Source organism: Corvus hawaiiensis, chromosome 3 (genome assembly GCF_020740725.1).
Source record: "Corvus hawaiiensis isolate bCorHaw1 chromosome 3, bCorHaw1.pri.cur, whole genome shotgun sequence".
Lineage (NCBI taxonomy): Eukaryota > Metazoa > Chordata > Aves > Passeriformes > Corvidae > Corvus > Corvus hawaiiensis.
In genome coordinates, this window is record NC_063215.1 from 2,667,674 (window position 1) to 2,695,174 (window position 27,501).

The 27,501-nt window shown below is 43.0% G+C and overlaps 1 protein-coding gene across 3 annotated transcripts in view; it reads left to right on the forward strand.

Annotated features, from left to right (window-relative positions):
• MSRA (methionine sulfoxide reductase A) overlaps window positions 1-27,501 on the forward strand; it is a 237,953-nt gene that overhangs the window by 70,343 nt on the left and 140,109 nt on the right. For all 3 annotated transcript variants that reach the window (XM_048296828.1, XM_048296826.1, XM_048296827.1), the window contains exon 2: window positions 17,918-17,986. In XM_048296828.1, coding sequence (XP_048152785.1) covers window positions 17,944-17,986 — 43 coding nt within the window. In that variant the 5' untranslated portion in view covers window positions 17,918-17,943. The remainder of the gene's footprint in view (window positions 1-17,917; window positions 17,987-27,501) is intronic.

The following is a 27,501-nucleotide window of genomic DNA, read 5'->3' on the forward strand; positions in this document are numbered from 1 at the left end:
CTGCATTTGGGAACTCTACATGTCTATTTCAGTATTCGGATGTCCGTTTAATTGTGGACATTTGAGATCTCTTTGCATCTATTTCAACATTTGGATGTCCCTTTAATTGTGGGCACTTACCCAGAAGTGTTTATGATGCTGTTACCCTGGTCAGCAGAACCATCTCAATCCTCTCTAAATGTTTTGTTGACAGTTATGCAATTTTAATTCATTTGTATAAACACCAGTGAGGAACAAATCCGTGAGTCACAAGCCCTGGACAGGCTGTGTCAGGCAATCTTTAATTTAAGAGCTGGGATTGAAAACGCTGTGTGAAGTTCATTACCAAGTGGTTTTATTTGGACACTTGATGTTGCCTATAAATCTGTTTGTCCTGACAGAGGTGGACCCTCAATCATTTCCTAAAATTTCTCTTTTCAGAAGGACAAATCATCTGGTAGGAACACGACTGACTCAGGCTGGAGGGACCATGGGAGGTCTCGGGTCAAAGCAGGGACAGACAATCTCTCTGTGCAAAGTGTTCCAGTGCTTCATCCTCACAGTCCTCCCTACATCCACTTGGAACCTCCCCTCTCAATCTGTGACAAGAGGAAATGGCCTCAAGTTGCGTCAGGGGAGGTTTAGGTTGGATATTGGGAACAATTTCTTCATGGAAAGGGTTCAGCTGCCCAGGGCAGTGCTGGAGCCCCCATCCCTGCAGGGATTTAAGAGTTGTGTGGGTGTGGCTCTTAGGGGCGGGGATTTAAACCCAAGGGTATCCATTTGGGACATAAAGCAAGAAAAAGCTGACCTTTACCCAAGAGTTTTGGGACATGGATGCTCTCAGTGGAGAAATCCAGCTTGCTGCTCCTTCCTTTGCCTAACAGGATTTTAAGTGAATTTCCTCTGCTTTCTTAGAGATTCCCTTGATCACTGAGAAAAGGCAATTGACCTTTGACCTTCAATGGTTTGGACTTGATAATCTCAGAGGCCTTTTCCAACCAAAATGATTCTATAATTCTGTGATTCTGTGGGTTTAGTGATGGCCTTGGCAGGGCTGGGATAGTGGTTGGACTCAATGACCTTAGAGGGCTTTTCCAATCTCAGCAATTCTGTGATTCTCTGGTTGCTCCAAGCCCCATCCAGCCCGGCCTTGGACACTTCCAGGGATGGGGCAGCCACAGTGCCAGGGCCTCACCACCCTCACGGGGAGGAATTTCTTCCCAATATCCCATATTAACCTACTGTCTTTCACTTTGAAGCCATTCTCCCTTGTCCTGTCCTTCCAGGCTGTTGTAGAAATTCCCTCTGCATCTTTCTTGTTGGCTCCCTTCAGGTACTGGAAGGTTGGAATTGTTGGTCTGGGTGAGAAAATGATCAGGATTAATTTAACTTCCAAACCTGTTTGAATCTGTGGGGTAACTCTTGGCCTTCAGTGGGGGAGCAGAGCCTGTGCTGTATGGAGATGAATCGGTGCCATTTGCTGCCAATAGTGTCTCTTAGGAATAAATTCCTTATGCTTAGATCAGGGATGAATTCCTGCTCTCATACTCCTCTACAACATCAGAGAGAACAGCTTTTATATTTATCTGTGCAAGGCCTTACAAATTCAGTCTACATTCGATCATACCAATTTTATTTTATTTCATTTGAGTGTTTCTCAGTAAACCCAGCCATGGGGAGGAGTTCCAGCTGCAGCATTTCCTCTGCTCACTTTCTGTTCCTTCGTGAGCCCTGTGCTCCTCATTTTGTGCCTCCCCTGAGTCATCAGCACTGGTCTAATGGACTGGAACAGCCTAAGGTGGATGGTAATTACTTATTGAGTTGCTAATAGCCCAGATGAGAATAGGACTTATTAGATCGGGAATAATGAAAAGCTGTGTTTAATGCAGAAATTTTAGAGTCTGAAAGGCAAGTGTCTGAATTAATAATTTTTGTTTTCTATGAAGGAAGTTAAAATATTGGTATAGGAAGGTTTAAAATTAATTACATGAATGGTATTGCTCCAAGTTGTTTCAGAACTCCTGGTGTTTTGGGCTGAGATCTTTTTAAACTTTTTTACCTGCCATTGTTGGGGAGGTTTAAGGGAACAAAACCTGTATAAAGTGACCAATTAAATTTTAAATTTTCTTTATTTTTTCCTTCCGATAAATATGATGTTTTGCTTTTTCTTCCACTCTTTAAACTTTCATGTATCATTGCAGGCATAGACCTGGCTTCCTTTATTATCCCCCAAAGTAATTTTCTCATTCATCATCACAAAAAGTCCTTTATTAAAAGTTCTGTGGCTGCATTGCTAAATAAAATAACAATAGTAACAATAATTATTTGATTTAACTGACACGGCGAATTGGGAACGTGGTGCTCCACTCTACAGGATAATGTAGAACGTTCATGGAGACATGACCCTGAGCTCAGAAAGAATCTTGAGATCAGAAGGATTCAAAAAAATAGGGAAGATTAGAAGGATGCTTTGTGTTTTGCCATAGAGCTTGGTTTGGAGACTCTGTTTCTGTGGTCTTCCCCTGAAATATGAAATACGCTTTTGAGCATCAGTGGCACAAAAAGCTCAGCCTGGTTCTTTCAGAAACAAAGAGCCTGTCATTCTCCTCAAGTTCCCATTTTTATGCTGCTATTCTAACACTTCGCAGTAACTGCTTCCAGAATCCCATGGCTGCAGTAAACAGAATTTGAAGTGGTTTTCCTGAAAGAGCCTTGGATACTTTTTTCATTTGGAAGAGAAACTTTGCCTTCAAGTGAGCTCCTTCAAAAGCCCCCAAGGATGGGCTTGGAGCAACCTGGGATAGTGGAAGGTGTCTCTGCTCGTGGCAGGGGTGGCACAGGATGAGCCTTAAGATCCCTTGTAATTTCTGACTCATAATTGTTTTTTTAACTTACATTACCCTACCTGGTAAATCACCATCTCTCTATATATATTTATATTGAATGCACAATTTAGATTGCTGATTTTCAAATACCAGGGAAATTTCAGCAGTAACTTTAATAAAGACAGCAATTATATTTTCATTATTCCCTCACTGCTTGTTAAATTGGGTCTGGAGTGTTTTATGGATCTAGAGCGATAAACATTATCTTACTTTGAGACATATTATAAAGTGTTGAGAAAAACATAATTATTGGAAATGTTTTAATATGAGAAGGTCAGAGAAACTTAATTATAGGGTTTTTTTCACCAATTAACTCATTATTTTGGAGCTTTGGAAATGTCATTTAGAGCCTTTCATCTGTGAGCATCTCCCCTGAATCTTTGATAGTCGGGAGCAGGCAAAGCTTGTAGTCTGAATTTTGGCAGCAGCCCAACCCTATTCCATCTACATTTCTACAAAGATAACTTATTTCCAAAATCAGTTTAAATTCAAAAATACCACAAACTCGGAACCATAACTTCCAGGCTCAGATCTTTCTGTGAGTTGCTTGATACAAAATTTGGCACGTGGATCATTTGTGAGAAGTTGTAGCTTCTTAGAAAAAAACTTGAACCTCATCATGAGGGAAGTTCTCCAGGTTATGTGATTAAATGTGCACCAACCCTGGTAAAATCCGATTATTCTCCTTGAATACCAGTTGAAGTAATACCCAGGAGCCAGTTTTTGGAAAGATCCCACAATATTAAGTGCTGAGCTCTAAGGAAAGTCTGCCATCAGTTCAATGGGAGCTGTTGAATCGTTGTGGGTTGATTCTGTAGCATCAGAGGCTGCAGCTGAGGCAAGAAAAATCAGTGCAAAATTGGAATCCCATTTGTGACACTATTTCAGCAATAGAAGGGTAAAAATATTGTAGGACTGTTGTGGTTTTCTGTTAAATAGGTTTTAAAAACTCAGGGCACTTCGTTATGTTTATTTCTCATAAATCAAGACACATTAAAGGACTAAAACCATCATTAGTTTTGTCATTTTAGGAAGGAAAAAGTTGTTAAAAACCCCTACATCTCTTTTATGTCCCAAAAATCTGCTTTGGCTGGCATGAAACCACAAGCATTAGCTCAGTTTGTCAGTAGTTTCAGTGTATGATAGATCTGAAGATTTAAATTCTGTTATTAAGATTGTTCAGAGCAAAAGAAAACTGGGAAAAATGTTAAACTTCTAAACAAGGCACTTTATTTGTTAATAAAAAGAGGAAACTTTAAGGAAAAAAGGAATGTGCTGTGGATTTGGGTACAAGTACTTTATATTTCTTCATTGAGAGAAAGGTTGGATTTCTGTTATGTGAGGAAAGTGGATTCGCTGTTATTTATGGAATTTTTTCTACTAAAATAATAAATGTTGGGGTTCAACTAACGCTGCCATCATAACACAGTTAGCCTTTACTGGGCTTCATGAGGTTGTTTTCTTCCTCAGAGGAGTGAAATTCATTGGAAATAGTGGATTTCCTGGAAAACTAAAATGAAATTAGGTGCTGCATTGGAGATGACATATCACTTCTTTACAAATAATAAAAAATGTTGGATTCACTTGGCCAATCTCACCCCAGGCCAGTCACCCCTGGCTCCCTCACATCACAACAGGTTAAAGGTCCTCAAGGAATGATTGGAATATTTTAGCTGATTGGCTTTAGGATGAGATGAATCATGTTTAGAATTTCCAGCCTACAACACTCCATGCTTTATTTGTTTATCTCTCTTGCCATAATGAGTTGAAATGTTCATTTTGGTGATTTTCCGAATAAATTCTCATTTTCAGCTGAAATGTGTTTCGATTTGTGGGGCTATTCATAGAAATGAGCATAAAGAAGCTAATTTTAGCATGAGGGAGCTAAAATCTCCCATGTTCCTTGTTCCACAGTCGATGGAGATGCAGAGAGTGGGAGAAAACCTTGTTCAGAAGGGAGTTCAAAGCTGAAACCTGATTTTAGAAAGTCTGAATTGCTCTCTTCTCACAGCTCCAAGGCTGCCAGAGCTCAAGGAGAGTTCGGACAGCACTCTCAGGGATGCACAGGGTGGGATTGTTGGGGTGTCTGTGCAGGGCCAGGAGCTGGAATTCATAATCCTGGTGGGTCCCTTCCCACTCAGGATGTTCTATGGATCCAACTGCATGATTCTGTGGTTCCCTGCCAAACCCTGGCACCCTCTGAGAACTTGTGTCACTTACTGAGGTTTGCTGAGCAGCCAAACTCATCCTCCTTCATTCAAACCCACTTTTGCATCCCATCCTAAATCACTCACACGCTTTGGAAAGTACAAAATGGGAACTGGGAGTTTTCTGTGAGCCAGCCCTTCAGGATGGATGCCATAGATGCAGTTTTGTAGAGGTTTGGTGTTCGATGGTCACAACTTCAGTAAAGAAGCAGAGTTTGAGCCTTAAATTGTGGGGTGATTTATTTGGCTTAAGATAAAAGTGAAAAAAAAAAGACATTTGTCACTTATGATACATTTTATTTTGCATTTCTCATCACTGAGAAATAGAATGTCAGCCTTAAGCTGTGTCAGCTGTTCATGATGAAGCTGTAGCAAATTTTTAGATTGGGGTAACTACTTCCCATTTGACTTCAGAAATGTTTTTTATTAGAATCCCTTCCCCAACCACTCCATATCATACCCTAGTCAACCCTTACTGGGCTTCATGAGGTTGTTTTCTTCCTCACAGGAGTAAAATTCATTGGAAATACTGGATTCCCTGGAAAATTAAAGTGAAATTAGGTGCTGCATTGGTGATGACAAATCACGTCTTTAACAAATGTTGTGTTCATTTGGCCACTCCTCCCCTGGCCCAGGCACCACTGGCTCCGTACATACATTGGCTCTGCTGGACATGGGGAAAGGCTCTGGAATCTTCATGGAATCGTGGAATTATGGAATGGTTTGGGTTGTGTGACCAAACCTGGCCACACAAACCCAAACCAGTGGTTGGTAACACTCACCTTTATTTTGCCATCAGCTTCTGAGCTGCTTCAAGCAGTAAAATCACAATTCCCTTTTTCTCAACAAAGCCCAGCTTGGCTCTCCCGGATTCCCTTCGCTGTGTCGAGGGGGGAAAATCACCAGGAAAAAGGCTGGAGCAGATTGGGAGGCTCAGCTGAGCATTGGGGCTGGTCATTTATCACTGTCAGCAGGGCCAGGGGGGACGAGGCACTGGAGCGTTCCCGCTCATCCATGGAGTGACAGCTGACGGGAGCCTGGTGCAACCTCCGGGCGGATAATCTGCCGCGGAGTGGGAATGTGTGTGAGGGAGATACTCTATCACCAGCCACACGCTGCTCCCGACGGCTCCACGAGGCAAAAGGGAACGTCAGCTGGGCTTTCAGGGACTGTGGGAATTGGGATGTGTCGCTAAAACCGGGCTGGGCGTCGCTGCTGTGGATTCGTGGATTCTTAAATCCAGATGGATGGAGCGGTGGGGATGTGTGGGGAGGCACGGGAGTGATAAGGGGATGACAGCGTTCTGATGGAAAGCGCTGGGTGTTTCACATCTCAGTTTAATTCTGCTGTGAAGTTCAGGAATTATTTAAAAATAGCAAAACCCACCCTGGCAAATACAGGCCTCAGTGAATCCAAATATTTAAAGGAACAAGAAAAATGTCTTGTGATGGGAAACTGAAATTACAGCAGGAAAAAATCCGATAAGTGAAGGTTAATAAATATTTCTTGCAATGTGCAGTGTAAAACTGGTTGAGGGAATTGGGATTGTTCAGCCTGGAAAAGAGAAGGTTTGGGGTGACATAATTGCAGCCCCTTCCAGTACTTGGAGGGAGCCTAAAAGAAAGGTGGAGAGGGAATTTTGACAAGGGTCTGGAGGGACAGGACACAGGCAATGGCTTCCCACTGCCAGAGGGCTGGGATAGATGGGATATTGGGAAGGAATTGTTCCCTGTGAGGGTGGTGAGGCCCTGGCCCAGGTTGCCCAGAGAAGCTGTGGTTGCCCCTGGATCCCTGGAAGTGTCCAGGTTGTACAGGGCTTGGAGCAGCCTGGGATAGTGGGAGGTGTCCCTGCCTATGGCAGGGGGTGGGGCTGGATGAGCTTTAATGTCCCTTTTAACCCAATCCATTCCATGATTCCATGAAATATTTCCCGTAGGTGCTAATTTAGAGCAAGGCTCCCAAGCCAATGTGAGATTATCCCGATTCCCAAAATTCTTCTTTCTGCGTCTTGAATTTGGTCAATCTGCAACTCAAAACTTACTGTTTTGAATTTGCTGTTATTTTTATTAACAGTATCCCATTTTGCTTTTCATGACAAATCATATGCATTGACTTAACTGGGGAACATTTTAATTGAGCACTGCTGGAGATTTTCCAATAAATTAACATTACATGTTTTTAACAGATGTCTGAATTTGACATTGTTATTAGACATTGTAATTAATAGAAGTATTACCCAAATTAAAATCTCAGGGCCTCAGAAAAATTAAATTGTAGGTGACTGAGTGATGTTAACTCATTAATAGAGAGTGACTCTTGAATTCCCTCTGTTGGGTTTTATTAGCCCAGTAAACACATTTTTCCAAGTAGCTGGAGAGGGAGTTGGACAAACCCTTTGGAATAAGGGTCTTATGAATCAAGAGATGTTTTACCGGTGATATTGTGTATTGAACCTGGCATTGCCTTATTGGTATAATCTGCCCACAAATACCTTTCTGGGATGTTGTACAGTTTTGATATGATAGAACTGTAGAATCCTAGAATGGTTTGGGCTGGAAAGAACTTTGAAGATCATCCAGTTCCAACCGCCACGTATGTAATTAAAGACTTGAAACAACACAGCTCTGCTCTTTGTTGACAAATTCGTGGCCAGCCACGAGTTTCAAAGGGTTTTTTCCACTTTGAACATGTGTGTGAATGTCCAGCAAAAATTATTGAGTCTCATTTTGAGAAGCCATGGACATAAAAATCAATAACAACTCGTCAGTGTTGCGTGGCACGAGGCTTAACTGCTCTCAGGTGGAGCCCTCAAAAAGGGAGCAGCCTAAATCCAAAGTCACACTTAGGAGGTTATTTATGTAAATATTAACTTGTGAAATGAAAATGTAAATAAACAATGTGATTAAAAGCAGTTGGGGGGATTTTTTAAGTCTGCAGTGTTTTGCCTTGCAGAACCTTCCCTAGAATTCAGCACTTCTGGTGCCGATTCCCAAGTGAGGAGATGTTGAACTGAGCAGTGCCAGGAATGCACCGACCAGCAGAGATCAGACCCCAGCCCGCGGCTTTCCAGAGTTTATAAAAGTTTATTTCTCCCGTGAATCTTCAGGCCTTCCCTCAGATGGTTCCTGCCCTTTTAGACAGTATTTTCCTCAAGAATTAGGGGGTGCAAGGTCGTATTCCATAGCAGGAGATCAGAGTGTTACTGGAGCTGCTTTGCCTCTCTCCGTGCTCCATCGCGGAATTCCTGCCCAGAGCTTTGTCCTGCTTCCCATTTTTCACGGTGCACACACCATGTCCCAGATGAGCATCCAGGGCATGTTTTATTCATGTGCTTTTCACCCCTTCGTTGGGATCATTAATAAAGCTGCTAAATAAACCCAGGCTTAACAACCCTGCTCGCCACACCCCACTGGACATCTCCTCCCTGCTCCCTCACGCTCTGTTTAACGCCGTCCTTTGTTTGGATCTCTTGGTTTTCCAGCCTGTCTGATGCCATTCTTACCCAAGCTGGTTAAGATAAGGGTTTCAAGTGGGGTTTTGAGAGGTGTTGTCTGTAATTATGAAGTGAATCCAGTTGTATTTTATCATCTTCATTCAATTCCTATGCTAACAAGAGGCTTCATGAAAAGCAGGAATGGCAGAGATGGCCTGGATTGTCCGTATTACGGGGAAAACTCAATGCCAGGCTCTGCTCCAGCTTTCAGGCTCTTCTATTTTCCTTTCTATTTTATATTTCAGGAAGTTGTAGTCTTCCCATCTCTGGAAGTGTCCAAGGCCAGGCTGGACAGGGCTTGGAGCAACCTGGGATAGTGGAAGGTGTCTATTTTTATTATTTTCTTTCGTGTTACCCATCCAAACTGGCCTTACACACATCCAGGGATGGGGCAGCCACAGCTTCTCTGGGAGGTTAAAAAGAGTAAGTTTTAAAAATGAGAACTGCTCGTTACATCATGACAGAACTCCATGAATTAGGTTTTTGGGAAGTGAAATGCTGTGACAGCCCCAAAATACCACAAGAGTTGGTTACTTTGTGTATCTCATATATCTGTCTATGTTATCTTTCTGATCTGCCAGCTCTTCTAGACAGGATCCTTACACAATCATAGATTCCTTTAGCTTGGTGTCATTATTTTCCCCTGCCATTGTTCCCTTTGCTGTTTTGATCATGTATTTTACTGTTAACATTTGTTCTGGTTCATAACCCATAATCTCCATTGGTGTCAAGGCAGTATTTTAATAAATACTTGTGTACACACGGGTACATCTAATCCTTCCCCTGAATAGATCCTAAATCTCTGTGATATTACTGCAGGGTTAGAGGTGGAATTCATCCAAGTTTGTTGCTACTTTCCTTATAATCAATGCTCAGAAAGTGACATTTTTAAATATGACTGGTTTTATCCTGAAGAAGACAATATGTCAGATGAATCACCACACAAGTGTCTGGTTCTTTCCAGAGTACAGGAGGATCCAAGGCTGAATACTCAGATGTAGATATCCAGTGTGGATGATGAAAGCCAAGCGCCAGGATCCAAGTTTTAAAATACTTAATTTTGCCTTAGATTTTGTACCCCAAACCTCCAAAATTCAACACCTACAGAGTCAGAGAACAGATCAAGCAGAACATATGGGCACAGTCAGGCTGTAATGGGTCACCTTTATCTGGGCCTCATATGCTTTGTGTGTGGGAAAGTCACATAATCTCACAATCCCAGAATTACTTGGGTTGGAAAAGCCCTTGGAGATCACTGAGTCCAACCATTCCCAGCACTGCCAAGGCCACTGCTGACCCATGTCCCCAAGTGCCACATCCACACAGCTTTTCAATCCCTTCAGGGATGGGAATCCACCACTGCCCTGGGCAGCTGTTCCAATGCTTGACCACCCTTTCCATGAAGGAATTTTTCCGAATATCCAACCTGACTCTCCCTTGGCACAGCTTGAGGCCGTTCCCTCTCCTCCTGTCCCTGTTCCCCGGGAGCAGACCCCGACCCCCCTGGCTGCCCCCTCCTGTCAGGGAGTTGTGCAGAGCCAGAAGATCCCTGAGCCTCCTTTTCTCCAGGCTGAGCCCCTTTCCCAGCTCCCTCAGCTGCTCCATGGCTTGTGACCTTGTCTCCTGGACAGCAGTAAGTCTGTTACTGTACTTTCTAGGATACTTTCCTCTATTCATACCCCAAATATATCCTTAATCCTCACATTTTACTCCCACAGCCCAAGTTCTCTGTCCCAGCTTCCATGAATCCACTCCCCACTCCCAGTATGCACCTCTGCCCCAGGGGATTGGGACTTTCACAATCACGGTTTCTCCTCCTCTGCACCTCCACCACCGTCTTCTAAGAAATTTATTAATTTTCATTCCAAAACCTTCTTTTCGTGTCGCTCCTGATCCGTTTCCCAGTAGGAACTGCAGAACAAACCCAGTGCTTGATCTCTGGCCTTTGTTCATTAAGCAGCACCTCTGTTTTTTGAGGAGCTCGTGTGTTTTGGAGGCTGAGCTGGCACTCTGTTCTGGGACACATCACACTCCGTGCCATCGGTCAGTTCCTGTGTCCCAATCTGTTTGATGGCCTGGATGCAGCGAGCCCAGTGTGTCACTTTGGGAGACATCATCCCCAGAATACATTTCCAAGTTAGTTTCTGCTGCCACTCTTCCCTTCCTGAGCTGTTTTGATAAATAAACTTACATATTTTTCAACAACATTTGTGATTATTGGATTCCATTGTGTGATATCAGGGTTTTTTTAATAATAGCTGGGATCCATCATGTGAGGACATCACCACAACACTATAAATAGTTGTGGGCTAAATCCTTCAAATAATTCAAAATTCAAATTGTTGAATTACTGTGACGTAACCACCTCTCCTTTTAATTGATCCTGAGCTGACAGCTGATCTCTCCTGATGGAGGATGGAACTGGAGGAGCGAGAGGTGAAAGAAACCCAGCAGATCCTGTTCACCATCTCTTTGCCAGTGCTGAGGATCCAAATGACTCGTCAGAGGCAGAGACATAAATGACCAGGATTGGGGATCGATGTCCCTGTGCTGAGAATGTCCTTTGGGACACAAAGGGATTTGAACTGTAGCACTTGAGGGTTCATCTACAATGACAGGAGGTTTTCTTATTGCACAGGAGCTTTTAGAACTGACAGTTCTGCTGATTGAACTAGACCTGAAAAGAAAGAAGAGTGTATCTTTCATCACCAGCTAGGAAGGATTTATGGATGGAGTTCTGCCATAAATTAAAAATCTCATCCTGCTCAAGGAGAGCAGCCCTCTCCCTTGTGTGCCTCTCTTTAGTCCTCTAAGCCCCAGTGAAGCTCTGCTTTCCTGATTTTTTCCATTGAGTAGTTTTTAAAATCCCAAAATTTGAAATCCTAATTCCACTTTCAGGAACAAGGAGAAATGGGGGGGTCTTAGTTTAGATTGGAAAAGGGGCATTTAGCAGGTAATTTCTATTCCTTCAGCAGCACTTCCTACAATCTTCCTCTTCAACAGCCAAACTTTCCCTCTGTCCTTTTCAGATCATTGTGAAACCACCTCAAAAGCATTTTCTGGTGTCCAGGAGAAGTTGGGAGAGGGGATGGATATAAATGAGGTGAATGAATAAGTGAGGATTTGGTTCAATCCTATCCTTGTACAATTTACCAAATCGTCATTTATGGCATAATTTTGGTACATGAAACGTGTAACTCCTCTTGGCACACCCATCAGGTACCTTTTCAGAGAACTAAACTCTTTCTTGAGGAAAATATCTCTAGGGTTATGAAACAGTGAAAAAATAAATAAACATCCTTAGGTTTAAAAAATCAGGCTTGAAGGTATTTAGGCCTATAATTGAATGACTTGTTTTACAGAAGTACTGGCCAGTTGGGGCTTTCATAAGTGAAAAGTGAACAGAAATTCTGGAGCCCAGAAGTTTCTAGAATCAGTTCATTTACTCAGGCACAAGCACGAACCAAGGTCAGATCCCTGTTTTCTAAAGCAGGTGAATGAAATATAATGAAGTTCTCATCAGTTAATATGGAAATACACTGAAACAGAGTTTTGTTTTGAGGCTGTCGAGTAAGATTTCTATTTGGAAATGGCAAGAACACATTTGTTCCTGTAATGTGTTAATAGCAGTGTGTTAATGTGTTAACGCAGCCTAATGGAAGGGTGTGTTTTAGTAGAGTTAATTCACTGTTAATAAATTCAGTGCTGCCTTTAGACTTCAGTGTAGGCTCTGTAAAGGATCAGAGAATCCCAATATCCTGAGCTGGATCCCACCAGCATCATGGAATCCAGCTCCTGGATATCACTGGACACGGCTGTTTGGAAAAGTGAACAGTGTCTGGTTCAGCCTCTGCTGACATGTGCTGGTTAAATTAAAGGTTAAATGGTTACATTAAAAAGGAAGTATTTGTTTAGTAAATACTAGTCAGTAAGGCTGATTTTGGTTCCATGGAACTGAGTTTTCCTGTGTTGAACTTAAACTCAAGGGCAGTGAATTCCTTACTTTTGCTACTTTAGTAATCTTTACTATAGGGTTTGTCCTCCTTGGTGACACTTTTGGACTTTTATCCTCACTACAATTTAAATGGTGACACTGCACTGCCAAACTTCTGCCATTTTTTTCCCTCTGCATGTTGCAGTCTTTCACTGAAAATAAAAATGAGATAATTTCTTGTTGGCAAGGTAAGAAACCCACTGGTCTTCAGTTATGTTCTGTATATTGAGGTCTTCTCATTGTACCATTCCCATCCCTGGAAGTGTCCAAGGCCAGGTTGGACGGGGCTTGGAGCACCCTGGGATAGTGGAATGTGTTGGGGTTGGAACTGGATGAGCTTTAAGGTCCCTTCCCACACTGGGTCCATGAGGACACCTGGAGGAGAGAAGGATCCAGGGAGAGCTCAGAGCCCCTTCCAGGGCCTAAAGGGGCTCCAGGAGAGCTGGAGAGGACTTGAGACAAGGGATGGAGGGACAGGACACAGGGAATGGCTTCCCAGTGCCAGAGGGCAGGGATGGATGGGATATTGGGAAGGAATTGTTGGCTGTGAGGGTGGGGAGGCCCTGGCCCAGGTTGCCCAGAGAAGCTGTGGCTGCCCCTGGATCCCTGGCAGTGTCCAAGGCCAGGCTGGATGGGGCTTGGAGCCACCTGGGCTAGTGGAGGTGTCCCTGCCCATGGCAGGGGGTGGGATGGGATGGACTTTAAGGTCCCTTCCATCCCAAACCACTCTGGGATTCCCTGATTCATTGTGCTATGATCTTTCTGGAGGGTACAAACCCGACACTGAAGTTAAACTTGGTCCTTCTGTGACTTTTGAAATCCCAGCTGTGGGTTACAGTGAAATGCCACCAGTCTGTCCCCGTGTTCTGAGTTTTCCAATGGCAACTACCATCCTATTTTTCATTATTTTGCTGCAGAGAGGTGGAGTTGTGACTGGGGATGACTTCCTCCTCTCACATCTACAATTTAGGAGGCATTTAAATAACTTGCTTATTCAATGCTGAGCATTTTTCTCCACCCCTCATTATTTAGATGAAAGGAATCTTTGTCACACAGCCCAAGTTTTATGCCCCTTCATTGCCTCCAAACTTTTATTTAAAATGAATATGGAAACTACACTAAATGTTATCTGTACATGCCCTGCACAGCTGACTGAAAGTTTCATAAAACCACGGAGTCACAGAATATCCTGGCAAGGACCCACAAGGATCATCATGTCCTGCACAGGAAAATCCCTCAAATCCCACCATGGGCTTTCTTTGGTGGCCATCTTGTAATTCTTAGGACTTATATTATGCCTTATATTCAGCTTTTGGAAATAATAACCTGAGAGCTCCTTTTATAACTGTTGTAAAAAATTCTTATATTCCCCAATCTGTTTTTTCTCCCAGATTCCCAACCCCTCAGTAGCCAAAATCCTCCACCATGGTGGTGTGATGGGAAATGTAGGAAAAATGGAAGAAAAGGCCAAAAAGAAAGGGGAAAGGGGTCCTTCAAGCAGCAGCTGATTTGCTTTGGGATGTTCCCATCCCTGCTTATCCCTTTTCCTCCTCTCCCCCGTCCCCATCGTGGCTGTGCTTTAGGAGATGGAGTAGGCTCCTGGTAATTGGTTAATCAGCTATTTTCAATTCAATTCCTGGCTGTACTTACCATGGAAAATTAACAGTCCTTGCGTATAAATATGACCCCTACTCCTGGATTAATTTGATTATGCAAGAATCTCAGTTTTCATTTAAAAATAATAACTTTCTGGCTGCTCTGATAAAACAAGTTTGGATATGTAATCTAAATATTCTCTAATGGCTTAAAAAACTCAAAAGACAAATATGAAGAACATATGAATCTCTTATTAATAGAATTTAAATGTTCTCAAATCTTTGCTGTGATGGCTTGAGATTGAATATTTTGAGACCAGAGAATTCCTGATTTTCATTCACTGCTAGATCAGCATTCTCTGAAAAGCCAAACCTTTTTTAAGCATCTTCATTTGGGTCCACAAAAAGAGAAGTGATGTTCATTAAATGACTGAGGGAATCTTAACCCTGAGTTTTTAAAATTTCTTCTGGGCTTGTAAATCTGTTTGGAACCTAAGTCAGGCTGGTTTGAAAGGAAATATTTTTTTACAGAACTTTCTCATTTGAACATATTTCATTGTTAAATTTATCTATTATGGGTGTGATACCATCAACCCACGTTACTGTGAGTATAAATGAAATGTATCCTAACAAATTAAAATGTGCCAGAGAACAGGTCCAGGCATTGGAACTCGATTGTCCACGCTGATAAATTGCTGGGATAGGCTCAAACATGATTTCATCTGGTCTAATTAACTCTCAGACAGTTCGTAGATAAGACTTGCCAGTTTGAGTGGTTTACTGGTGCAGATACAGACACATGGTGAGGGCAGCAGGGAGAGAGATGGTTCTACTCGGAGTCATGAGACCCCACCTGCAGAGCTGCCTCCAGCACTGGGATCCAACAGCAGAAGGATGTGGAGCTGCTGGAGAGAGTCCAGAGGAGGCCACGGAGATGCTCCAAGGGCTGGAGCCCCTCTGCTCTGGAGCCAGGCTGGGAGAGCTGGGGGTGTTCACCTGGAGAAGAGAAGGATCCAAGGAGACCTCAGAGCCCCTTCCAGAGCCTAAAGGGGCTTCAGGAGAGCTGGAGAGGGACTTGGGACAAGGCATGGAGGGACAGGACACAGGGAATGGCTTCCCAGTGCCAGAGGGCAGGGATGGATGGGATATTGGGAAGGAATTGTTGGCTGTGAGGGTGGTGAGGCCCTGGCCCAGGTTGCCCAGAGAAGCTGTGGCTGCCCCTGGATCCCTGGCAGTGTCCAAGGCCAGGTTGGATGGGGTTCGGAGCATCCTGGGATAGTGGGAGGTGTCCCTGCCTGTGTCAGGGGGTGGGATTTTTTAGATGGTTAGATGGTATTTAAGGTTCCTTCCCAAACCATTCCATGGTTGTGGGATAATCCTTGTGTGGACAGAACTGTACCTGAAATCAATGACTCTTTAGCCAAGGGCTGTTGTAGGACCACGTTAGAAACTATCAAATGATAGGTGTAAAAACTGAGTAAAAACTGCCTAAGAAACATTGAGGACCTGTTTAGCAACTTTTGATTATCTTTCCATACATTTTGGATCTGTGAAGGATTATTTCTTGTTAAAATTCAGAGAATCTAAGGAGCACAAGGCAGGCACTGCACCTGTCTGAAGCAGACTTTGCCTGAAGCTGAAGTTGAATGTCAAGTCCTCCAGGATCTGTGTTGCTTTCAGCTCCTACTGGTTCTGTTCAGCAGGAAGCAAAGTGTGTCACAGGAATCTCTCAGGCTTAGTTTGGAAAATTTAGAGAGTTTTGGCAGTTGATGATGGAGCAGCATTTGGAAGTTTTGAGAGGTTGTCGTTCATGAATTTATGTTCGTGAAAATTCTGTCAGCTTGAATGTCAATAAAACAAAAGTGAGAATCTATTCCTTAACAAATGGCTTAGCTTTGGAGCTCTGAGGACCAAGGAGATTAAAAAAAATGATACAGAGACATCCCTGGAAGTGTTCCAGGCCTGGATAGTTCAAGGTGTCCCTGCCCATGGCAGCGGGTGGCACTGGATGAACTTTAAGGTCCCTTCCAAGCAAACCAGTCTGGGACTTGATGATCCATGTCCTTCTAATTCAGCTTTTCCGCATCCATTGATGGATTGACCCCGTAGATTGACAGTATTTGGGTGGAATGTGCTGTTTTCAGCCCCAGGAAATGAAGTGAACTCACAGCCAGCCCAGTGCTCACTGGAAATGTCTCCATGGCTCTGCAAGACCAGGTTTTATCCTACTTACTGCAAGCCCTTGTCTCTGGAATGACAATGAGCTTGGGAAAGTAATTTATTCTTTCTGTTGGCAAGTTACAGGGATAGTCCTATTTATTTCTAATTCCATGGGGCCAAGGTATTCCTGATTTTCTGGAGTTAGTCAATCCAATTTGTAGGTGAGAATTAAAATATTTTCAAATGGAAAACTGTTCAGTAAAAAGCCCAAAACTGGGACATTCTTTGATTCTCCTTGGGGAGAGTTGTTGTTACTTACACGTTGTTATTTGGGTGTTGTTACTTTCTTCCTAAGGTTGAATGTGTATTTTGTTAAGGTCCTTTTAAATTTGGGGGTGGAGGGGGTGGGAGGGTGGGGGTGGTTTATTTTTTACTATTTAGTGCATCTGTGCAGGAAATACTGGAAAAAATAGTGAGCCGAAGTATGAATGACAAGAAAATGAATCATTTTATCTGGCTGAGATCTTCAAAACGAAAGTGTGAAGACATTTGGAGACAACTTGAGAACTCTGAAAATATTACTTTCATTCAAGCCCATCTCACCTCTGAAAGTTTAATTTTAATTTTAATATATTGAAAGCCTGGCCATTTGAAATGATAACTGCTTCATACATCATGGATGTCACTCACTCTGTAAATGAAGGCAGCTATCAGGGCGAGGGCAGGGTTAGTTTATTTGATCTTACAAGATGTTCCATAATTTTTCTGCCTGTTTACTCCTCTCCTGTGGTTGTAGATCATGTTGGGAATACCAGCTACAGCTAACGAGGTTGAAACCTTGGTCATGTTACTCCCACTCTGGAGCTTCCCAACAATTTCCTTCCCAAAGCCCCTCTCTGGAGGCACAGGACATTCAATTTTCCTAAATGCCACCGATTGACTCGTGGCACCTCTTGCTCCACTTGCAGATAACCCTGATTTTCCCTTCTCACTGACTGTTGGTAAATGTTGGTTGCCAGCTGGGATTAGGAATGTGCCTCCCTGCTAATGAGAAATACTGTCTTCAGAGAATATACAAGTGAGCCCACATTCCCTATCTGACCTGGTTTGTTCCTCACCAGCACCAGGACTAAAGGAATTCAAATAATGCATGCACTGAGAAAACATCTGCATTTTCTCCCCGGAAAATATTTTGTGAACAGAAAGTTGTATTTTGAATTCAGGCAGTTTTGTTTCTTGCCACCACTGTTTAAAATGTGTCTTAATAGCAAAAAATGGATGTAGGGATGGCAGTGAAAAGATTTGGGACTACAAGAGGGCAGGGTTAGGTGGGATATTGGGAAGAAATTCTTGCCTGTGAGGGTGGGGAAGCCCTGGCCCAGGGTGCCCAGAGAAGCTGTGGCTGCCCCTGGATCCCTGGAAGTGTCTAAGGCCAGGTTGAACGGGGCTTGGAGCAACCTGGGCTAGTGGAAGGTGTCCCTGCCTGTGGGAATTGTTCAGGTTTCAATGGATCTGTGAGAAATAAACAATTGATTTTATGCAAAGCAAATACTCCATCACATTTTAACTTGTTTTTTTTTTTTTTTTTTTTCTCCTTCTAGATAAACATCATGTCAATGGAAACAGAATGGTTGAACCTTTCCCAGAGGGAACACAGATGGCTCTGTTTGGTAAGGCATCAGTTTGAAAATAAAAGCTCAAAGCTCTGTGGTGTTCCTGAATTCCAAATTTCTTAATTTCAGCCTGACTCCTTCCTTCCAGTTTCAGAATCTGGGCTGCTCCTGCCATTTTTCAATCACTGCCACCAGCTAAAGCCACTGGGCTTTTTGGGAGATGCCCTTTATATGTAATTTCCATATAAAGAAATACACTAAAAATGTTTTTTTTCTTAGTTACACAAAGAGAAAATGTAAATCCTGTATTTTGTTCCCTAAAAGTTCCAAAATAATAGCTTTTTATGTATGATAATTCCTCTAAGATCATTCATTAGTTGAAACAAAATTCTGAAGATAGTCCATTATTCTCCACACTTTAAGCCATGCCAGGAACTCCAACTGTTTGGGATCTATTGGACTTGGAGAGTTGTTATCATTTACATGCCCCGAACCAAACCTGCTGGTTTGTACTCGACCTTGTCAATAGTCCTGTGGAATTCCTGTCGGGAGCCATCAGAGCTGGAAAAGTGGCCAGCTGGAAAAGAGAAGTTTAATTTCACTGTATCTGTCTCTTTTCTATGAAAATGTCACTCTTTGAGCCCTTTTTGAAGACTTGAAAAGTTGTTTCTCCAGAGAAATTAATTTATGGAAGTAATAAACATCCTAAAATAGATCAAAATCACCCTTTTCCAGCCAAGATCTGGACTTTACCCAAAACTGGGAATTGTCAGAGCTCTTATTTCAGGATGTGCTGATGTTAGTTCTTAAGGCAAGCCTTTGGGATTTACTTCAGAAGAAAAAAAGTGGATTTCTATGACAATTATTATTAAAATTTATTGCTACAGAGAATGAAAAATTTCCTAGTGCTGTTTTGATATAACTGAGTTGTTTACAAAGGGTGTATTTCTCTACTAACATGAACAAGATTGTCCAAAGTGCCTTAGGAAATGTATTATGTTCTATTAAATGTTTCTCTATCTGTGATGCTGAAGTAAATATTAAATCACTCCTTGATACACATTAATTTAATACTCCAAAAATGATCTTTTCAATTGATGATTGCAAAAAATCTTGGCGAGTGTCAGCTTTCCTGTGGAATTAATGTTGGTATAGTTTGATGGCAGAAGAGAAGAAATGGTTTGTGGGTGCCACCCTTCAGTTTCCAACATGATTTATTCAACTTCTCTTCAGAGTTCTTCCAATCCAGTGTTGCTTTTCTGTCAGTATCTCCTTCTCTGTGGATTTTGGGAACATAAACAAATTCTTGGACTGGTGGAATGAGTGATTGTTTTATAATTTTCTTTTGGAGCAAGTGGAAAATGATTTTAACCTTTTGAGCTCTAAGGTTGAGATGGATGTAGATTCTTCTCTGAATTTCTTACAGCAGGCAGGGTCAGAGAGTTCTGGTGCAGTCTGATACTGATGCAGTCCATGCTGTTTAAATATTTTTTGAACAAAAGAAGCTTCTTTTGGTTTTTTTGTATTTCCTGTGTCATGATCAGATCAGATTTCTGGTGTTTGTGATGGGTGTTGGTTCTGTCACTGCTCGTTGTACACGATTTGTAAAACTTCATAGAAAGCAAGAGGATTTAATTGGAAAATTGCAAAAGCTTGTTAAGCAGAGCACTTAGAAGCATTCCTGAGGAACTCTGTAACATTCCTATCAAGCCTGGGAACTTCCATTCTTTTTAAATTGCCCTAGATTTTCCACAAGGCTGTGATTGCAAGTGTTGGGCTTATGTGGTGAAAGCTCAGGCTGGTGCCATCTGTGCTGTGAAGGAACAGAAAGCCTACACATCCTGATTTTTGCTATTAGACCTGCACTGGAATAGTGCACAAACACAGCTCTGATGATAATCCCTGGCATTTGTTGGTGCTGGCATCCCAATCTGATGGGTAGGATGGGAAAAGGGAGGTGCAGATCACTTTTTCTCCCTCCAACCCGTGTGAATGGCAATAAAAGGCCAGGTTGGATGGGGCTTGGAGCAACCTAGGATAGTGGGAGGTTTCCCTGCCCATGGAACTGGATGAGCTTTAAGGTCCCTTCCAAACTAAACCATTCTGGGACTCTCTGATTCTAAAAGAAGCACTTGAACAAGAAAACTATCAGTTAGGAATTCCTCTCCTGGGATTATTACTCAGTCTATCCATGTGTCTTCCTGTTAACAGCAAGTTCTTTGTATTTGGGTCTCTGTAAGGTCAGGGGAGAGCCTGAGCCAGTTGAATTTCTGACTCCACCTCACCAAGACAGGATTTTCACACCCCTCTTCCAGAAAGATCCTTTAATCCTTTAATTGGATTCACAGGGACGACTCTGGAAGAGCAGTAGTTACTTAGAAGAGATCCCTCTTACTGCCCAGTGGAGTCTCCCTCACTGGGTTTATTCCCATCTCCCTCACTGAGGTTATTCCAGGCTCATCTGGACACAATCCTGTGCCCTGTGCTCTGGGATGCCCCTGCTGGAGCAGGAAGCTGGACCAGATGACCCCACTGTGCTCCCTTCCAACCTGACCCATCCTGTGATTGCTTAAAAAGATCTGCAAAACCCAGAAGTTGCTTGTGTAGAGACAGCCAAGTTGCAGTGAATTTTCCTCCTCCTTGGATTGTTTTAGATGCACCAATAAAACAGCAGAATAAAATGTCATGCAGGGTTGTAAACGCTGAGCCTTCCACCTGCTGCAAAACACAGCTGGATTTCATTCCACAGCTCCCTCTCCTGCAAAACCTCCTCAAGACACTCTTCCTAATGGTGGATTATTTATTTGATGGTGTGGCTGCTTGTTTGGATCAAGGGACAGGGTGAATGTACTTGGGGCATTGTTCCTGCAGCTTTCCCATCTACAGCAGAACCCCATGGATTTCAAAGGATGATTTAAATGATCTTGAGACTCTCCTGTTGTCTGTGCAGCATCACTCAGCTGCTGGAGCTGCATCTATTGCTCATTAGGATGAAGAAATGTGTCCTTGTTTCTACAATGAGGGAAAAAACCACATTTCAAGGGTGAGGGTGATTCTTTAATGGAAATCTTCTAATGCTCCCCATCCTGTGACCTCATAATCCAGCTCCCAGCTGAGATTAAAGCACTAAGGCAACACGAGGTGCACAGGCACGGCTCACAGCCTCACTGGAGACATGAAATGCTGTGTCAAAAATCCTTGGAAGTCTATTCCCAAATTCCATGGCTGCTGCCCAGAAAGGTTATGGACTCCCCATCCCTGGAGGTGTTCTGGGGCTTGGAGCTACCTGGGATAGTGGCAGGGGTTGGAACTGGGTGGTATTCAAGGTCCCTTCCAACCCAAACCATTCTGGGGTTCTGTGTTTCTGTGGAACAAATGAAACTCTTGATGTTCCATGTTTGTTTGTGTTATGAATGGTAAAGTAGAAGCCGTTCAATAAAAGCCTGTCCAGGAAGTTTTCTTGGAAGTTTTATGGTCATGGATATATTCAGTCAAAAGTATTTAGTTGTGAGAGAGTGATTTTGACCCCAAACTTAACCAAAACTCAAAATCTGAACATATATAAGGGGGGTTGATAATATTTTGAAAAGAGGCAGTTTAGGGTCTAAATTCAACATTTTCACCAGGGGTAAAAAATCCCCAAATGCCTGAAAGCTACAGAACATTCACAACTTCAAGAAATTAATACTTTCCTCAGTACCATTGTAACTCTTTGCATATTTTAAACACATTTAAATGCCCTGCTGCATTATCATAATATCATAGAATCGTTTGGGCTGGAAGGGACCTTAAAGATCACCTTGTTCCAAACCCCCTGCCATGGGCAGGCAAATTATGCTCAGAAATGTTTCTGATCAGGGTTGAATTTTAAGTGCTCCTTTTCCTTATCAGCTGCTGCTGGTGCAAGACCCCAGTTTATCCCAGAGCACCTCTATATTCCCTGAGATTTCTATGTCACCTGATTTCTCCAAGAGGAAGCATCATGCACATGATGTGTGCATAGAAGAGCTCTTATTTACCTCCAGTGAAATCTGGAAATAGTTCAGATTTGTAATTATAACACTTTTAAAATACAGGAGTGCACTGAGCTGTATTTGCCTGACACAGACTGGCTTGTAGTGGGATAATTGGTTTCTTGATGTAAACAAAGTGCAGACAGAAATAGGATGTTAAGGAACTGATAAGATCTAATTATGGACCTTTCAGAGCTGGCAGACGGATCCAGGCCTGGTCACCTTCTGCTCTGCGCTTATTAGACAGCAGCACATTCCAGTAATTCCATGGAGCTGTGTTATTACTGTGTTTTGCCTGAGTTATCGTGTCCTGTTGTGACTGGGAATGTACCCACTGTTTCCGAAGGTTGTTTAAAAATTAAACCAGAATACATCAGGATGGTCCAGCGAGGTTTCTCAGCTTGTTCGTGAGGCCTCTTCAGCTGCTTTGGCAGCACGTGGGTCTGGGGCCCTTGGAAAACTGAGCTCCTCCAACACACTCTGCTCTTGGTGGCTTCGACTCCTTCCCATAAAGGCTGGACAGGGCTTGGAACAACCTGGGATAGTGGAAGGTGCCCCTGCTCGTGGCATGGGGTGGAATGGGATGAGCTTTAATGCTCCTCCAACCCAAACCATTCTGTTTCTGTGGATAAAGGCCTGATCAGGGTGACTTCTCAGCTAAAGGAAGATAATTTCCCTTGGAAGTGGGATGGTGTGTTTAAGAACAGATAAATCCATGCAGAGTTTCTTTTCCTCCCCCCGGGAACAGCTGCTGGTGGCTGTGTCAGAGGACAACCAGTGTTAGGAAATCCTTTGGTTCAGCTGAGTTTTCAATGACTATTTTTCACCAGAAAAAGAAAATCACAGGGAACAAAGTTTGGCTCCCAAGAGAAACAGGTTTTTCTTTTTTTTGTAGACAGTAAAAATAGAACAAGTAATTTTTCTCAAAGAAGAAGAAGAGAACTTAAAACAATGGTACACATCAGAAGATGTTTTATCTCTCTCTGAAGAAAATGAAAGACTTGATGATGTTGAAACAGGCGTGTTTGCTCTGACCCAAATGGAGGAGAAACATCCACAGCAATATCGTCACATGGTACTAGGATCACGTTGTGGAAGAACTGAGAGACAGAGGGAATGCATTCCAGAAGGGGTTCATGTCTCTCGTGGTAATTCTCTTTCAGCACTTGGAGAAGAGAAGAAAGGGTACTAATCGGCTGGGTTTTTAGAGTCCTGAGGCATTAATGCTGTCCCATTTCTGCAGTTCTGGAATGAGAGGAAAAGCCTGGGAAGTCAGGGCATAACAAAAGGGAGTGGCCTAAAGGGAGGCTGCTCTGTCCCTAAACTAAATTGTGTTCCCATTCTTACCTTTGCAGTGTGTTTATCAAAGAAATCTACCCTTAGTCCCCATTTTCCTTTCTCCTGTCTTCCAGACACTGATTTTGTCTTTTTGTTGCTTCTTCCGGAGAACTGAAACTCAGCCCAGTTCCCAACCCCTGCTGTGTGGTCCTGGTTCATCCTTATTGCTGCCACTGCCTGCACATGGAATCATGGAATGGGTGGGAAGGGACCTTAAAGCTCAACCAGTGCCACCCCCTGCCATGGACAGGGACACCTTCCACTAGCCCAGGTTGCTCCAAGCCCTGTCTAGCCTGGCCTTGGACACTTCCAGGGATCCAGGGACAGCCACAGCTTCTCTGGGCACCCTGTGCCAGGGCCTCTCCACCCTCACAGCCAGGAATTCCTTCCCAATATCCCATCCATCCCTGCCCTCTGGCAGTGGGAAGCCATTCCCTGCGTCCTGTCCCTCTATGCCTTGTCCCAAGTTCCTCTCCAGCTCTCCTGGAGGCCCTTTAGGGCCTGGAAGGGGCTCTGAGCTCTCTCTGGATCCTTCTCTTCTCCAGGTGAGCACCCCCAGCTCTCCCAGCCTGGCTCCAGAGCAGAGAGGCTTCAGCCCTTGGAGCATCTCCAGGGCCTCCTCTGGACTCTTTCCAGCAGCTCCACGTCCTTCTGCTGTTGGACCCCAGATCTGGAGGCAGCTCTGCAGGTGGGGTCTCACCTGAGGGGAGCTGAGGGGCAGAATCCCTCTTTCCCCTGCTGCCCGTACTGGGGGATCAGCCCAGGGCACGGGGGATTTCTGGGCTCCAAGTGCTTGTGGCTGGGGCATGTCCAGCTTTTCCTTCACCACCATCCCAAAATCCTTCTCCTCTGGTCATCTTCTTCACGACCTTGCCTGAAGTGAGATGCTCTGGTTTGGTGGTCGAACCTCCAGGGTTTTTTTGAAGCCACTACCAGGGAATGTTCTCTGTTTAGATTTTAAAGCCTAAGCAGAAAAGCCCCGAACTGAACATTTTCCCCTAAGCCTGATAAAAAATAAGGTGATAAACACAGAAATAACCATAACTCTGGGACCTTTTCAAATAAAAATCTCAATACTCAATTTCTCTCATCCTGTGGAATATCCTGGGCATTGTGCTTTAAGTGCTGCTGCTCTGATTTGATGGAATTGTGCATTAGCTTTGCAGGAATGTAAATGGGCAGAGCACTGGGCAGGGAGACCCTGATAAAAACAAAATGCTACATTTCTGCTTGGTCCTCACCAAGGACATTTCCTGACATTTATAAACACTAATAAGGGACAATAAAATATTCGTAACACAAAGTGAAAGCTGTCCTTGATGAGCACAACCCTTCTGAACATCCTTTGCTTTCAAAGGAGCCACATCTCTTTTTCCTTCGGAAAACAAAAGTAATGTGGCCTTCAAACACAATCTCTGTGCTTCTCCATCAGGGAGTTTTTTATGTTAATTTAGGTTTCTTGAGGTAATGAAGAATTCAGCTTTGTGTGGATTTCTGCTTAGAGTGGCTATTGCACACTAGGGAAGATCTGGGGTTTTTTAAAAGTCAGACTGCAGCTTTTTAATCAGCATCATTCACCTTAAAACAACCTTTTAATTATGTTTTGGGGGTATTGCCACAGAAAGGAGTTAGAAGAGACACAGTTAATTTTCATGACTTCTGGGATAGGACTCGGTGATCTCCAACAGCAGGAATTGTCTTCAAGAAGAGCATTATTTTTCTATTTATTATCCATATATTCATTTTTTAAATTTAGTAACATTTTATTAATTTATGCCTTTTTATTATTTTATTTTATTAATTTATTGTTTTATTTCCCATGCAAAAAAGGCAACACAAGCACCTTGAGCAATTGCAAAAGCCTTGCAGAGAACTAATTCCTTGCCAGTGATAAATAGGAATATATCAGTGAGCAGGAGGAACATATGCTTGGCATCATTCTGAGTTGGTTTAAGCTGGAAATAGAAGTAAATTATCCTATTAATGACTGGGGGCCGCCCTGATCAGATTGATGCTGCTTTGCAGGAGATATATTTGTGTGTGTGTTTGTTTATGTGCTGGGATGGGCACATTTACCATCGGATTTATCCTTGGATTCCTGCTAATAAAGCACAGAGAGTGGTGACATGGAATAAAACACATGGAGTGCTGATGATTTATTCTGTTCAGCCACAAAAAAGATATGTAAGAGGGTTTTTGGAGGGGGAAAATGGTGCTGTTTTGATAATTTTAGATATACTGTGACATCCACAAAGTGTTGTCACCAGATCCTAATGGATTTATCTTCACAAGGCTGCCGGCACAGCCTGGAAATTTCAGATCTGGGGGTGTGAGACTGGGCAAAGAGGGCCCTATATTATAAAATGCAGATTACTTACTACTGGGTTATTTAGTTTGGGAGATTTAGAGGGATTTTCCTGATTTTCAGGAGTTTTTCTCACCTGATGAAGTTATTGAAAAAATACATCAGTAGGTAACTTTGCTTCAGATCAAAGGTACAAGAAATCTTCACCAACTTTTAAAACACTGGCTCAGAAATACTCCTGAAACCTGGAGGGCTCAACTGGAATAGAATCACAGAATTCCAGAAAGGTTTGGGTTGGAAGGGACCTTAAAGGTCATCTCATTCCATTGGAACTGGATGTCCAGTGACTGTCATGGGAGCTCGGACACCTTTTGTCACACGTGAACACAAATAGTGGAGATTTAAGTGCAGTTGTTCGAGTTTGCATGAGGTTGGATGGAAAGAATTGCTCCTAGAATTGCTCAGAGAATCCCTCATGTACATCTTTATGTAACAATATTTATATTAATAAATATTTATATATAATGTGTATTTGTATATTAATGGTACATTATCTAGACTTTTATCTCGGGTAATGCCCTTATTAGATTATTTTTGATGGCAATTAATGCTGGCTGGTACAGGCTCTGCTTTTCCTGGGTTACACAAATCTTTTGTCTTTAGAAAAGAGTGAAAACTCCATCTGTTAAGAGGCTCAAACAGCACCTTATTCCAGATTTTTATTCTGGAATACCTGACTTTTCTCTCTGTGCAGGACACACTTGAAAAATGAAGGCAAAACCACACTTCAGCCTCTGGAAGAAAGAAACAACATGATCAGTTTTTCAAGCAAGATAAGAACTAATCACAAAAAAAAAAATCTTGATTTAAGTTGAATGCAAGTAATTCTGAGACAGCCGTAGTTATTTGTTTGTGAGCCAGGGAAAACAGCATGAGGTATGTCAGGCTTGGAGATAAAATTTATTGGTGTGTCATTGGCTTAAATCCAACATTATGCTCATAAATAATCTAATCCTGGTGTGACACATTCCTGCTTGAACCTTGACTGAAAATTATTGAGAGTCATCTAATGAATTATGCAGAAGCAGACACGTGCTGGAGTCGAGGGGATGGAGCTGGAGTGGAATGCTGGAATGTGTCTGGAATTAGGGACAGCATCTACAGACAGGGGGATAGAGAGTGGGCAGGATGTCCTCCTGGTATCCAAAGGGGTGACATGGAACCTCGTTTGTCTAATGGTTATCCAGCTTTTTTTGACTTTTCTGGGATGGAAAGTGTGGTAAGGAATGTTGTTGTCACTGTGTCTGTCCCTTGTGCACTGTCAGTCTCTGAATTTACACCAGGATATCCCAAGGCTCCAGACAATCCCTGACTCCAATATCCACTTGCACAGCAGGGTGGGAGTCACTGGGGTAACTCTGTGGAATGTTCCTGACATGCTAAGAGAGGACAAATGTAAGGGTTTAAATGTTAGAGTGGTGACACAGACTCGCCCAGTGGGGTGGGGTTTATCCCTGGGGTAGATAAAGAGATTTTAATTTGCTTTGTTTTCTAGAGGTCAATAAACCCGAGATGATTTTACTGCATTAAAGATCTGGGTGTGTTTTTTAGATGTAGAAGGATTTTTGGCCACTCACATGGTCCCTCTTCACACCATTGTGTAGTTTGCTGGAGACCTGGGTGTCAGTCTGGGAGTAATTCATCTGGGGTATCCTGGATAACTTGGAGACCCTGGAGAAGAGAAGGATCCAGGGAGATCTCAGAGCCCCTTCCAGGGCCTAAAGGAGAGCTGGAGAGGGACTTGGGACAAGGGCTGGAGGGACAGGACACAGGGAATGGCTTCCCAGTGCCAGAGGGCAGGGATGGATGGGATATTGGGAAGGGATTGTTGGCTGTGAGGGTGGTGAGGCCCTGGC